Genomic DNA, 14,364 nt, shown 5'->3' on the forward strand with positions numbered 1-14,364 from the left:
TTCTTTATTAAACATGAAAACTAAAGTTTCAACTACATTCTTAAGATACAGTGGGCTATAAATAGAATGTGAATAGTTCGGCTGGGCAGCATTATAATAGAATTTTCTTCTGTTATATAAGGGAGATGGGGATGACCTTCATCACTCACTGTAAGCTCTCTCATGAATTATGAGTCATTCAACTATTAGTGGAATTAAAATCTATAACACTGCCAGTCATTGTCCTGTATCCCTATGGAGCTCTTCCTTTTGCTGTCAGCATGAGGATGTCTGCAGTCTCTGTACATATCATGCCAATGATATGTTTATAGCCCAAGCAAAGGAATAGTGGTTTAGTTTTAAGCTGTTTCTACAGCTTTTTCATATTTACATTGAGAATATTTATTGTTTTCTTGATGAGTTGTTGTCAGCTATAGCATGAAAGAATGATGTGTGTGGTTTTTTTCCTTTTTTTGTGCTTCAGCACAAAACAATCTCTACATGATTTGACAGTTCAGGAGTAGCAATGCAAATTAGTTGTCTATGGACTAAGAGTCCTGGTAAGAAACCACTGGTGAGAACATTATGTAAGAGTTTCTTAAACTTTAGCACACATATACTATTTGCAATAACCCGACAAAAGAGTAGAGGACTGTGGCAGGAGACCAAGCTCAAATCAGGGTGTCAAAAACAATTCCTGGTTCCCCAAGCTGTGTTTGAGTTGCTTTGAGGGCTCTTTTGTTTGTTTTCCATAATTTACCTCTGAACTAAATGCTTGGGAATTTACTGCAATTCTTAACAGAGATGATCTGAAACAACCTTTTACAAGGCTGAGGATATGCTGGTTGCATCAGTCTTTCATGTGTAGACATCCTAACTCATGGTTATGACTGGCTTGACTCCTCACTTGAGGAAACCCAAGACCTTTTGTCGGTACACTGTGCAAGTGAAGGCTTCCTTCACACCCACTGGAAAAGAGGTAACATTTGGCAAAACTAGTTCTCTTTTCAAGTTAGTTCCCTTTTGCTTAGAACTCAGCAGCCTTTCCCCATCTTTAGCAGCTGGCCACTGGTGTGTTTGTTAGTCCTGTTTCTCGTGTGCAGATGGAGTGATGTGACTTTCAGATGCTAGTTGGTGTCTGAAACAAGTGTGTCAAGGTGTAAAAGTGATTTTGCTATCTTGGAGAAAAGAAGTACTTTTCTTTTTCAAGGTAGGGGTAATGAGCAAACAGAAGCATGTGTTACAGTTGACATGAGATGCTGTACTGAGAATGATGAACTCAGTGAAAGCAAAACCCCCTATTTGTCAACAACTACAAATAGAGACCCAATTCCTCTTTATTAGTCTTTCTAATGAGGATTGGCATAATCAGTGTCACACAATAGAGCTGAAAAATAAATTATTTTTATTTTACAGTATTCAAGAGTGCACCTAGTTCATGGCCAATTAGGTGTTCTGAATTTCAATTTGTATTTGCTACAAATACACTTCCTTTGATGACACTGGGTGTGCAATGGGAGGCATAGTTTCAATTGTTGGTGCGATCTGTGATTGATCAATTTTCACAACAAAGAATTGTTAGCAGGGCCACATGGTGAAGCAGTCAGTGGAAAATTCCCTTTGATAACATTTCTGTCTAATTTTGGAGCACTGCCACTGCCACACATGAAATACCAACACGATTGAATTTCTTTTTTCCTGGCATTTAGCAGGACCTATGGGGGTGTGCAGAAATCAATGGGGGATCAGGAGTCTGGAAAATTGCATACTTGAAGAATTAATGAACTATAATTCTGTATTACATTCCAAATCACATTTTGCTTCCTTTTCATTAATGTAACTAAATTAGTTTTCCATGGACAGGGTACTTTATAAACTGCAATCATGGTCTTGCTGGGATTAAAATGAAAAAAAAAAAAGACTTGTTATAATAGTAGCTATTTTTTCATGCAACATGACAGTTGGAAATTTTTAGTGAAGAACATATCATCTGCAGCACTGACTCCACCTGTCAAAGCAATTTTAAGATGACTTAACCAGAAGTTCTGCTAGATCTGGGAGGTGTTGCGATGAAAGCAGCAACTCCAAAGACATTCCAAATATTTATTTTTCCCCCAAGGTGGGCCTTATTCATTATCGAAGGGAGCAGGGAGAGGAAGTGCCACAGTCTTTACTTTTCTCTGAAGGCTGTATTTGAGATAACTGGTGTTTCTAGTGCTGTGTAGAGAAAGTTCTGCTCATGGAGCTGTGTTATGGTAGGGTAGAATTGTGGGTGACTCCTCTTCCTGCTCTGTCCCACGGGCCATCCCTAATCTTGCCCTTTATGATTTAAACTTGTAACTGAATAAAATGTTGGGATGAAATTGTAATTAAAATCAAGAATATTCTATGGTTTAATGACAACTTTGATGCGACAACCCATACAGTGAAAAGAATGTCCTAGTACTCAAGATGTGATATCATATCTTTAAAGAGTTCCTCAAACGTGACAAATCAGAGTGAGACTGTAAACAAAAATCAGGCTCTAGGACTGTGATTAACAGAGGGAGAAAGTTATTTTTGAAGTCAGTGTTACAAAAAAGAAAAAAAGTGTTGATCAAACTTCACATAATAGATTTAAAAGTAATTCCAAACAACTCAAGTTTTCTGAGATAACTGATATCTTCCTGGATTATGTCAGCATTCTTAGCCACTGTATTCTTGGGGGTTTATTCCTCTTTATGATATTTATATGCATATGGTATATGAGAATGTAGTGTCCCCAAATCCTTACTGTTTTGTTTTAGCAGTAAGATACCTCCAGTATATTGAACTACTCCAGTATATTGAACTAATCTGTTGTCACATGAAAACCAAAACAAACACTTTTTGGTTCTTAAATGCAAGAGATAGGACTTCAGAATTTGCACCAGAGATGAACCCTTTTCAAGGCTAGTCCAGAAAATTGAGTCCTTGATAGCAGATACTTCATGTAGTACAGTGAACTTGTATTTAGTCCTATTGAATAAGGCCTTTTCCTCATTTCATATGTATTTACTAAAAGTAGATAACCCAGACATCATCTTAATACTGCTGTATATTCTCTTATCTGAGCATAAATATGAATAGTTGAAACATGACCTTTTTACATACAAGCCAGACATAATATCCTTGAAATTATATTGACATATGCAAAGGCATATTGGAGTCTGACTGTTCCAAATGTACCCTTGAAAAAAACCCCAGATATTGAAGATTTATCTGTTTAAGCAGCTTCCAAGTCTACTAAAGCACTTATTCAGTGATCTGTGGCTGAAATGATTTTTTCTTTCAGTTGTTTGTTTGCACTTTATTTATACTGTATATGGGGCTGGGATGTGGATGGCTCAGGAGGTTAGCATTAGGCTGGAAAGGCTGTTGCCATTGAAATGGGATCTCTAATTTAGGCTGAGTCAGGAGTGACTGAACATTTTGGGAGATGTTGGCTGCTCATTAATCTCTGTAGCCATACCCAGTGAAAAAACCCAGTTAGCGCTGGGACAGATTATTGCAATTGGGAATCTCTATTAATTGGCAATCTTAGCTAGGTGCCAGATATTATTCTGTCACAGAAAACCTTCCAGTGTGGAGACAGCTAAGTTCTAAATATACACAGCTTCCAATCTGTGGTGTTGACTTTTTGACGAGCAAGGGCTTTGGTTTGTATTGCCTTGGATAAAGCAGTTTATGATAGGACATATTTATGGACGGTATTTTGCTCTGTGTCTCTCTAAGTTTGTGAATGCAGGCTTTTCTAAAAGGAGGATTTAATGATTAACACTTAAGTCTTGAAGTGAGTAATATACAATGGTAGCAACACCCCTCCCCCACGCCATGGCTCTTTGTTGAGTGCAGCTTGACTACGTTAGAGCTTGGTCCTGTTGCTGGTTGAAAGAGACTGCTGTCTTTCTAATTGGCAATTTTATACCACTTTCAGTCTTCAAAAAGTCCTATTATACAGAAATTCTCTAATAATGTGAATCAGATAGCTAGTTCTCCTTTTCTTCTTTTTGTACCAGTGGATAATTTGCTAATGATCTTACTTTACTCTTCAGGGAGCAGAGTTTTCTCAGTGTTCCCAAGAGTAAAGGGTACAATAGCTGAAACTGTTGGCACAGTTAAGGAAATGAGTGATCCCGAGGTACAAGGAAGGTATTTGGGAGAGCAAATGTCATGTCAAGGGGAGCTAGGCATATACAGCTCTTACTTTCAAAATGCCTCTGATTTTGTGTCTACTTTTTTAGAATGAGGCCTCAGCAACAAAAGTTTAAAATTTTGAGTTGAAAAAATGGGTAACAAAATATGGAAATAAGAAGGCTGACTGGCATAAGTGAAAATATAAAGCCTTTTGCTAACTTTCTTTTATAGGGTAATATTTCATTTTCCATGCTTTTGTAGTACAGCATCAAACAGGACTTCATTATCACTGTTAATATTCCGTATGGCCCACTGACAGACCATAGCCACTGGCCAAGCAAAACTTCAATCAGTTTTTCTTCTCTTGTCAGCTTACACCTCTGACTGAGCAGCTGCAAGATGACTCATCCAAGAAGGTTTCACCATAGGACAGGGGGAAATTATTTCTGTCTGCTTTTCCCATACTAATAGGATAATTTCAGTTGTAGATACTTTTGCAGCACTTCCTGAGCCATGCTATGCCTATTTGAAAACAGAAATCTTTTTATCCAAATGTCAAGAAATTTTTCCATTAAATCAGTGCTTTTGCTTTGTAAGACACATTTCTGCTGCGGTTTCCTGTTTAACAGAGTTGCAACAGTCACATTTTGTCCCCTTACAGAGCAGGTTTCTATGTGAATAAATAATCAGCATTAGCTGTGAGAATTAAAACAAAATTCTGTGCATAAAAAGCATCTATATTCTGAAACCAACTGGCACGTGCTTAAGATGTCATTTGCCTAAAAATTAGTGGTGAGAAGTGTTTTGTATTTCCTTTCTTTTCTGCAAAATCCTGAAAGGAGTGATGGCTTTTTCAGCATGAATGCAGCAATGGTTCCAATGCATTCAGTCTGTGAGGAGTAAGATGTTCTTCAAGACCTGCAGCGTGCTTCCATACATGCGTATGATGAGGCTTTCTTATGTAACTCCACTCCAATTTTGCATGCAGTCTCAACAAAACCAGAAGAATGTATTTCTTTGTTTATTGACATCAGATAAAGCATTTCATCCCAAGTAATACTTCTTGTGTTATGGATTCATCAGCTAGTTTGCAAATAAAGACAGAGGAGCTGATTTTGTTGTCATTTTACCAATACTGATGTGACATTCACAGCTTGTTTTTCCTGAATAATCAAGGAGTTCATCTGAATGCATTCCACTTGTGAATGTGGTATTGCTCTTACACTTGTGAGGCTTACAGATTCACAAATAAGTTTTTCTGAAAAGGGGAGCACAGGCTCTCCTTTCTTTAATTCGTATCTGTTGCTTTGACCTAAATAACACTTGTTTCTCCAGCTCGTCACTGATAAATACATTCCATTTTCCCAAAGAAGTATATGCCATCCAGTGTCTTAGTGCGACGTTATTAAGTAGCCAGTATGAAGATTAACATAAAATCTTGACAGCAGCTCTTCTCCTTCAGCCTCTGAGTGGGCATGCACTGTTGGTTCTCTGGAGTTTGGAGCTTTAGCCAAGCACAGGTTATGTTGTACTGGCCTGGTGATCCCCAGTGTTCAGCAGGGTCGCTTCTGTTCTGCCTGGCCAGCTGGCAGCCAGGCAGCACATTCCCCAGGGGTAAGGGAACTTCCAGGCTGCAGTCCTTTCTTCTTTTCTTTTCCTTTTTCTTGAGTTATCTGTGGCTTTCTGAGCGAGTAGCAGTAGATAAGACACAGACTGCAAGCCAGCCTTTTCTCAGTACTGTAACATAATTTTCATTGATCTTCCTCTGATCTCTCAAACACCTCTGAGGTCCCACTGGCTCCTGGATGCTCACAAGAAAAAGGCCAGAGTTTATACTGATTTAGAAAAAAACGCACTGAGCACCAGAAGATTGTAAAGGTTTGGCATTTCTCAGTCCTGCAGTACAACTACTCAGATGATTATCTTGGAATTCATAGTGGAGTTGAATTTTTTTTAAACCAGTAGAGAGTTACGGCTTGATTTGTGGTGCACAAAGCAGCAAAATATACACTTGCTGCAATATTGCAGCAGGAGTATTGGTTGTTTTTATCATCATAAATACTGATAATGTACATCAGGGATGCCTGTTTAGAGATACTGTTGATAGAAAATCAGATTGATTCATCATAGCAAAAATTTCTAATGAGGTATTGTCAAGGATCTGTAAAGCTTTTAAAAACCAATGTGCTCATTATACAATTGTACAGCTATTCCAAAGAAATTTTTAAAACAATTATTTAGCGTGTAAATAAAATACCCAGAGTGCATCCCACATACCCCAGTCATGTATAAGAAAAACACAACTCAGACCCAAATGTGGGTGACTGCGCTTTACCTTGTAGTTTATGCAGGTGTTCCCCACACGCTAATATTTTTATCACCTTGAAATGTGGAACAAAGTGGTCTCAATGGATGAGGAAGTTTCAGGGTTTTAATAAGTTTGTCTTTGAATAGGTTTCACAAAATACTTGGTAAGAGTATGTCTATCTAGCCACACATTATTATTCTCAGAAAAGAGATTCCTTACTTTATTGTAGCTCACATTTTATTTTCCTAGCCAGTTTACACTTCTTCCTATGAAAATAGCAAATGACATAAAAACGGGAGGTAACAGGGACTGTGGGCAGAATTTTGACGTATTTCACATGTATCTCAGTGGTCACATCACACCTCTCCTTCGTATCTGCGTCCTAGAGGATGCTAGGTCAACTGCTGGTTTACTTCAAGAGTTTGAGTCTTAATTTGTTACTTCAGCTCTTCAGTTTTAAAGACTCAGCCTTTGAAGAAAGATGGAATCCTTGCTTTGGCTGGAGTGGCCAGTACACTGAGAGTTTATTCATTGTTCAAACTCATGGTGGAGAGTGATTAGAGCTTTTTGTTTCTGAAGGCAGTTTGCACGTGTTGTGCCTCCCTTTGTGTTGGTTCTGTAGGCACCTCGCAGTCAGCTTGATGCTCAGATAGGTATGCTACTTCTGGTATAAAACACAGTGATTAGGCAGTGATCTGATGGGGGAACAGCTCAGTTTTACTCCTGTTTGACTCCATACTCCAGTATTCCCTAACTTTAACAGCACTCACACTCTGAGACCTATTCTTTAGTACAGCTTACTGTGTACCTGAAGGCACTGGACGTGTCACAAAGTTCTCTGCATCTCTGCTAAGTCTGTGAGTACAGGTCTCTAGAATGTGCTTTGGTGGATTTTGGGTCTAGTGAGTGCATTAAAAAAAAATCCATTCTATGATAAATTGTTATTGTAAAGTTTAGTCAGTGGAAGTTGTTGGTTTAAAAGACACCCTTCCCAAAGCAATTTCCAAGAGAAGGAGAATGTGTTGTGTTTCACCCTCATGATTTAAGCATTTGTTTGGAAACACAGTTGTTTTCCTTGATGATTAGAGAGGAGCCTGCAGTTGGTTATGTAGAGATTCAGAGGTGCTGGTATAAATCAACAGGAACTCCACCGGATAGGGAAGCCCTTCTAACCTATAATTGGTGTCACCAAAATCATAAGCAAGGACTGGAGTAAATATTTAATGTTCTTATATAGCCCTAGAAAAAAAAAAATCTGTTTTATCAGTCAGCCTGCAGTACACAAAGGTTTAATATCTTATTATATGAACTGGGACCTAATTATTTTCTTCATATTAGGGGCAGTTTAAACAGATGTCAGATTACCTGTCATGTTTTGTGACAAAATGAGTTGCTACTATGTAGGCAGTAAATTGGGATAAGCAGTACCTCTGCTGCTGTTAGGCCCAAAATCATTAGCCAAGTATTTTTATGGAAACAATTCAAAACTTCATTGCCATTAATTCTGCAAATTCAAGTGTCAGTAATGAAAATAATTCTGTGAAACCTAGAAACACCAGGGATATCATTCTTTCCTTGAATGAATACAGCAATTTTTCTCTGTGTGAATTTTCCTCTGTTTTGTTGTTGTTAATAAACAGACATTGATGAGTGCTCGGATGGCTTTGTTCAGTGCGACAGCCGTGCTAACTGCATTAACCTGCCCGGCTGGTACCACTGCGAGTGCAGAGATGGCTACCATGACAATGGGATGTTTTCACCAAGTGGAGAATCCTGTGAAGGTCAGTGTCTGAAAAAGGTGGGGTACTCTTATGGTTCACATGAAAATGTACAGAAAATGTCTAGTGTTTCATATTGTACTGGTCAAGCATTGTCTTGAAAACGGCAGTGAAATTTAAACCTTGACCCAAAAGAATTACAGTCTAAATAAGCATCATCATCAAAGGCAAAAGAATAAAAGTATGAATATTCCTAGAATGTGGAGCAATAGTGGAGCATTTCTGTGTTTTACTAACATAATATGTAAAGTCAGGCATAGTGATTGAAATGCAATTTCTCTGGCCCTACATCTGCTTCTGTGCTTGTCCCTTGCATAAGTGATTTCCCATGGGCTGGTAGCATGCACTGTAATCTGTCACTCCACAGTAATCTGTTTGTATGTCAGATTCTTTGTGCATAGGAAATGGGCCTCAATCCAGACTTCATTTCTTCCACTTTGTTTTTCTCGTACACTGAAATAGTTCTTGATAAAAATATTTCCCACTGCAGAAAATGATTATGCGTCCCTGAGACCCTTACTTATACCTTGGACATACTGTGGTGTTTCTCCGTGTGATGGCTAACTGCTTCTAGAAGGCAGCAATTTGCAGACCTGCTTTACAGACTAGGGAGCTCAGTGGGCATAGGGCTGGCACAAAGTGTAGGGGACAAGAGAGTGACAAGAGGGACAAAGAGATGGAAAGGTTTTCTGTGTTCATGAATGACGTTACAGAGAACAGCAGATTAATAAGAACAGAATTACTTTCAGATGCAGATCTGTTAGTATGAATGTTATTCATTAAGATATCTTAATAACATCTTATAATGTTATTCATTAAGACATCTTAAGATATTTCATGCTGCTGCTCTTAAATAACAGAGCAAGCCAGTCTTCTTGCCATGCACTTCTCAGGGCAAAATTATCACCCTTACTCCCTTCTTTCTCTGAGTGCTGAAATATTCAGTGCTCACAGTGTAAGCTTTCTTACTGCTGTTTAAACACACATTGGTGGGCTGCATTGGTCCCAAAGGGAAGCAATTGAATTAATTTCTCTAACGCAGACACACAGACAGTTCTCCAGGAGTGAGAATGACCTTTCTGGTATACCCATCATCAATACTTTATTTCAACACATTTTCATCACAGCTGAAAGCCTGTATTCCCAGGAGGAATCAGCAATTTAAGGCAACCACTGCTTTCATAAGTTGAGCTTTCTTTGTCAAGAACTAACTAAATGTCAGTGTTAGCTGGCCAGGAGTTAGGACAGGAAGGTGCAAAGAATAAGTTGTGATCCCTCTGATTATAACATTGCACTTCTGTCACTCGTGGCACAGGAAATAAATAGTCCAGCCAGGCATTTATGGAAATATTCTCAATATCCCAAGTTTTATCTTCAGTGTCAGTATAACACTTACCTGGTGGGTTGAAGGTAGTCGTTTGGCACATGCTATCTCAAGAGAGATCTGTGATACAAAGTGGCTGTGTTACAATGTGTTCAAACAAGAATCAATTAAGCAGCAAATTCTAAACAAATGAAAAGCTGAGGGAAAAGATATGTGGGGATTGCTACATGTGTACAGAAGCTGCAATTATTAGTCTGTTTTGACCTTTTCTACAAAGTGCCAGCAGCTCTTTATTAAACGTACACAGAGGATAACAAGTAATTAGAATTAAATCACAGATGCCAGAAAACTATCTTCATTGCTGACAACCCTAGTGACTAACAGTGGAACACTTTCATTTTGATTGATTGCAGCTCCAAACATTTGGGATCCTTAGCAACTCGAGATCACAGAATTATAGAACGTCTTGGATTGGAAGGTACCTTAAAGATCTCCCCCCTGGGCAGGGACGCATCTCCCTAGACCAGGTTGCTCCAGCCTGGCTTTAGTGGGAAGGAAGGTTAGATATTTGATTAGTTTTACCACATCATTTTTTTTTTGATTGGAGCTTGTGACATGTTGTCTCAGATAAAAATAAAACCAGAAGGGGCATGAAGAGACAACCTAAAATCCATTGCAGTGTGGGAAGTTGAACTTGCAGTAGCACAACACCATAGTGCAGAAGCAATCGTCTTCTCTGCTGTCAGATCTTTCCCCTGTAAGAGATTTCCCTACTGGGTTTATAGACAAAAGAAAATGGATTGCTTTTGATAGTTCTTCAGTAACGCCTAGTTAGATGTGATTAGATTGAGCTGTTGGTGGATGGTCTTTTAGACAGTCACTTTAATGGGGCAGCAGCTTCCAGGCTATACTAATCTCTAATTTCAAATCACAGTTCTCCAATTCTCACCTTCAACTCTATCCAGGACCAGCATCCTCTGAAACTTTCTATCTTGTGCAAGTGCTTCAGCTTGCAGAGCTGTAGAAGGAACAGTGCAAACTACTTCAAAGTAGTGTTTTATATAGAGTGCATAATAGGCTTGACTTGATTCATCTTTTGTAAGTTTTAGAGTTGCCTTGAAGTAAGTTCCTTCTTCTAGAGGAAAAAAACCTATAAAAGCCAAGGAAGATTTTCCTTCTTGATTGTTCTACATCATCTTCCTTGAAACTGAGTCTCTGTGTCCCCTGCACATGTGCTGATAATACTGCACAAAGCATTTCAGTGACCAGTGTAATCAGTTCTTTGTTTCCTTCAGCAAGGACTCCAATTTTAAAAATCCATGTGGAAGCACCTCTGTTAAAATCACAGATGCACAGAAGCATTTCCTTAAAAGCCTTATTTAACAGAATTCCAATGCTGCACCTATCCCTTTTAGGACATCATACTAAATATTCCTACCTAGAGCTGGGCTCCTTGGTAGCACTAGACTTTGTCCATGCTTGATAATAAAATAATAGTTACTGAATTGCCTATTTTACACATCTATTGACCTTGGCTACTGCTGTGTCTTTGGCACACTGAGAATATTGAATATTTTGACTAATGTACTTGAATGCAAAAATTCATGATCCCATTTTATTGTACCTACAGGCAATGGAAGACCTAGAGATCTCTTTGCTAATAGTTTTGATTCACATTATACCCCCAGGTAAACCTATGGTGTCTATAAAAATTAGTGAGAGAGATTATGGGAAATGCAGCTGTAAGGCTTCAACCTCTTTAGCAGCACTTGCTGTTTTTCCCTTGGAAATAAAATTATGTTATGCTTTGTTATATTTCCAGAAAAGTGAGTATCAGCCATGTAGTTGTTGAGATTGTCTGGCTTTGTGAAGTCTTAAATTTTATATATGTAAATATAGCACTCAGTATGGTATATTAACTTGTATCTTCCTCTTTGCCCCTGACAGCTTTTCTTAATAGTTTCTTTAAACAGTCTTACTGCTACTGAAGGTTGTCTCTTATGTACCATTTCATAAAGAAAGCTGGGCTAAGGGAGTAGATATTGCATCCTCAGGCTTCATTGCAGTAAAAAAAAACTAGAACAACTGAGGGCAAAATCCTAAAATAAGAAAGTTCAGGCTCCATTAATGTTTGCCCTGCAGTTCTATGTAACATCCTTATTCCTTTGAATTTGTCCTTTGCTATGTCTAAAAGCTTCCATAATCAGTGGAAGAGGGAGGCTATATTGGTTTGTACCAGAATAGTGCAGGTTATGCCTCAGCAGTTGTTGGACGTTTGGCACACATCCACATCCAAAGAAAGCTCACCTAATTAAGGCAGCCCCTTAGGACCAAGAGTATCTGTCAGGTACCAGCTGTTGTTAGTATAGAATGTGAGATCAATGTGCCTTCACTCTCAGCAGGTACTACATTCTTTAAATGAGACAGATGCAAATGAAAGGTTTGGATAGATCAATCCAGAATGCCCAATTCATAAAAGAATCTTTTTTTGGTTGTAAGGGTTTATCCATATGTGAATTCACATTTGGGTTTTCTGTTCTGAAGTGTCTTATGGGTTTTTTCTGCCCTCCTGTTCCAGAATTAGAATCACTTACTTCTCTGTGTGACAGAGCAGCCAGCCTGACAGCACACAGGCTGAGGCTCCACTTGAAGTCTGTTTTCAGCAATCCAGGATAATGAGGGATGGAGGCATATTACAAACCTCAGTATGCTCCCCAGCCTTACTGACTGAGCAAAGTCCAAAATGGGACCTCTAGCATCTATGTGTCTGGATCTGGAAGGCAGAGGAATTGCTGGCTGTTGGGATGTCTCAATTTATCTCACACCGCATCTGGTATTTTAACTAGTACATGAGATTTCTTGAAGTCAAAACCACTGTCAGTTTGGAGTCCTACACTTAGGTTTATCAGAAGCTTTGTTTTTGACAGCAATTAAGTGAAACAGGAAATAAAAAATCATTACTCTTCAGCAGGAAACCTTACTAGCACTCACAAAGCTCCATCAAAATCCTTTTGCTCTTATTCATGATCATTAAAGATCAGCAAATAAAGTGACTTCTTTCTTTTTTCCATTTATCCCAAATAGAGCTATAGGCATTAAGGCTTCAGTATTAAATTTGTGAACCCAACTTAAGCAGCACCAAACACAAGGTAGATATGGAGACACATTAGTATTTCAATATTCTGGAGTGTGGGAAGAAAACAAAATTTCCAGATTTTCTTGTCTTTTATAAAAGGACTGATAGAACAGAAACTTGACCACTATATTTTATAAGACAGCAATTTGAACACATTTACTGTAGAAGGAAATGACATTTCTGTCAAGCTGATGTTACCAACATCTGAAGTCTCAGCTCTTCATCTTCCACATCTGGTATGCACTCTCACAGGTGGCTTACATGAACTCAGAAATAAATTATTCACAATTCACTTGCTCTTTGAAGAATGATTACACCAGTCAATAGATCTACTCAGGACAGAAAAGAACAGAAATAGAGCTTTCTGCTCAGACGAGCTTGGGTTCCCTAGCAAATGCACTCCTTCCTTTTTTGCCTTAAGCAAAAGGTACTCGGGTATCCTGGTACTTTCACCTTGCTGAGCTAATGCTATTCCTCAGAGCAAAGGTAACTGAGAAACTTCAGTGGCTTCAGAGCAAAGGAGCAGTCCACCCTCCCGAGTCATCTCTTCCAATATTTCTCAGTGATACAAATGTTCCCCTTTTCTTTAAAAAAATGAGTCTAACCAATATCAGAACGATGAGACATTCTGAATCAGAGGCTGCTTGCTGCTCAGGGCCAAATGAAATGGTGCTTTGTTCCTCTGTGTTTCTTTGACTACCTCTTCCAAGAAACAGTGAATCTCTTAAATACAACCTTGGGTCACAACCTGGAGCAATTGAAATTCCCGTTTTTATGGAGTTTTCTATGCCTGCAGTCTCACAAATACTGCAGAAGGAGTTTAGTCATTCTAACTACTGTCACCATATTGTATGGCTTTAGTCTGGTATTTCTCCTGTGTAGGCAGTAATTATTTGTAATAGAATTAACTCCTGGTTTTCTGTAACATGTATCACTACCTCTTCTCCCATGACATGCCTTTGTTATTGCAACATTAGGTTGTAAGAGATGATGTAAGAAAAGGAAAATCCTTAAAAATGAGTCAGATGAAAGCTGCTGTAATTTTTCATGTAGGTTTGATAAATAAGAACTGATTCTCAGTTTAGCACTAGATAACTAGTTACATTTCATTTCTGTCGGGTTTTTTTATTGAGGCAAGCCTCCAAGTCTTTTGAGACATAATGTTCTAATGTCCTAGCATTCAAGCTGCTTGGTTCTTAAGCAGTGTGTTGTAAATAGCCTGAAGTGAACTATTTGTTCTTGAGTGTTTTGTGGGGGACTCTTTTGGGGATTTTTTGTTTTAGTTTCTTTTGGGAAGGGGCTGGAGGTTGTTTGATTGTGTGTTTTGTTAATGGCATGGAAGAAGTCATAAAATGGCTTTGCTGCTGGATAGAGTGGAATATGCAATCTATAATCTTACCATCTTTCCTTTTCAAACACAAAAGATGCAGCACCCAGTGTCCCTTGTCCATAGCTGGTTATGGTTGTAAGCACAATTTCAGTAACATGATTCACCATCTATTAAAAGTCTAAAATAAAAAAATCTGAACAAAGTTTTGCTCGGTATGGATGATTTGTGTGCAAGTTCCTTGCTGATAATGCCTGAAGTTTGATGTGGATGAATAATGCAGATGAGAGTTTCATGCATGAAAAGTTGGTGTTTCTCTTGCTGCATCATAAACACACTGCTGTTTCTGATTAGGTT

General features: G+C 38.5%; 1 protein-coding gene across 1 annotated transcript in view; it reads left to right on the forward strand.

Annotated features, from left to right (window-relative positions):
* The window catches only part of NELL2 (neural EGFL like 2), a 136,003-nt gene that overhangs the window by 111,961 nt on the left and 9,678 nt on the right, over positions 1–14,364 (forward strand). Inside the window, exon 16 of the mRNA XM_074539825.1 lies at positions 8,083–8,223. Coding sequence (XP_074395926.1) covers positions 8,083–8,223 — 141 coding nt within the window. The remainder of the gene's footprint in view (positions 1–8,082; positions 8,224–14,364) is intronic.

The sequence above is a fragment of the Zonotrichia albicollis genome, chromosome 4 (genome assembly GCF_047830755.1).
Source record: "Zonotrichia albicollis isolate bZonAlb1 chromosome 4, bZonAlb1.hap1, whole genome shotgun sequence".
In the NCBI taxonomy this organism is placed as follows: domain Eukaryota; kingdom Metazoa; phylum Chordata; class Aves; order Passeriformes; family Passerellidae; genus Zonotrichia; species Zonotrichia albicollis.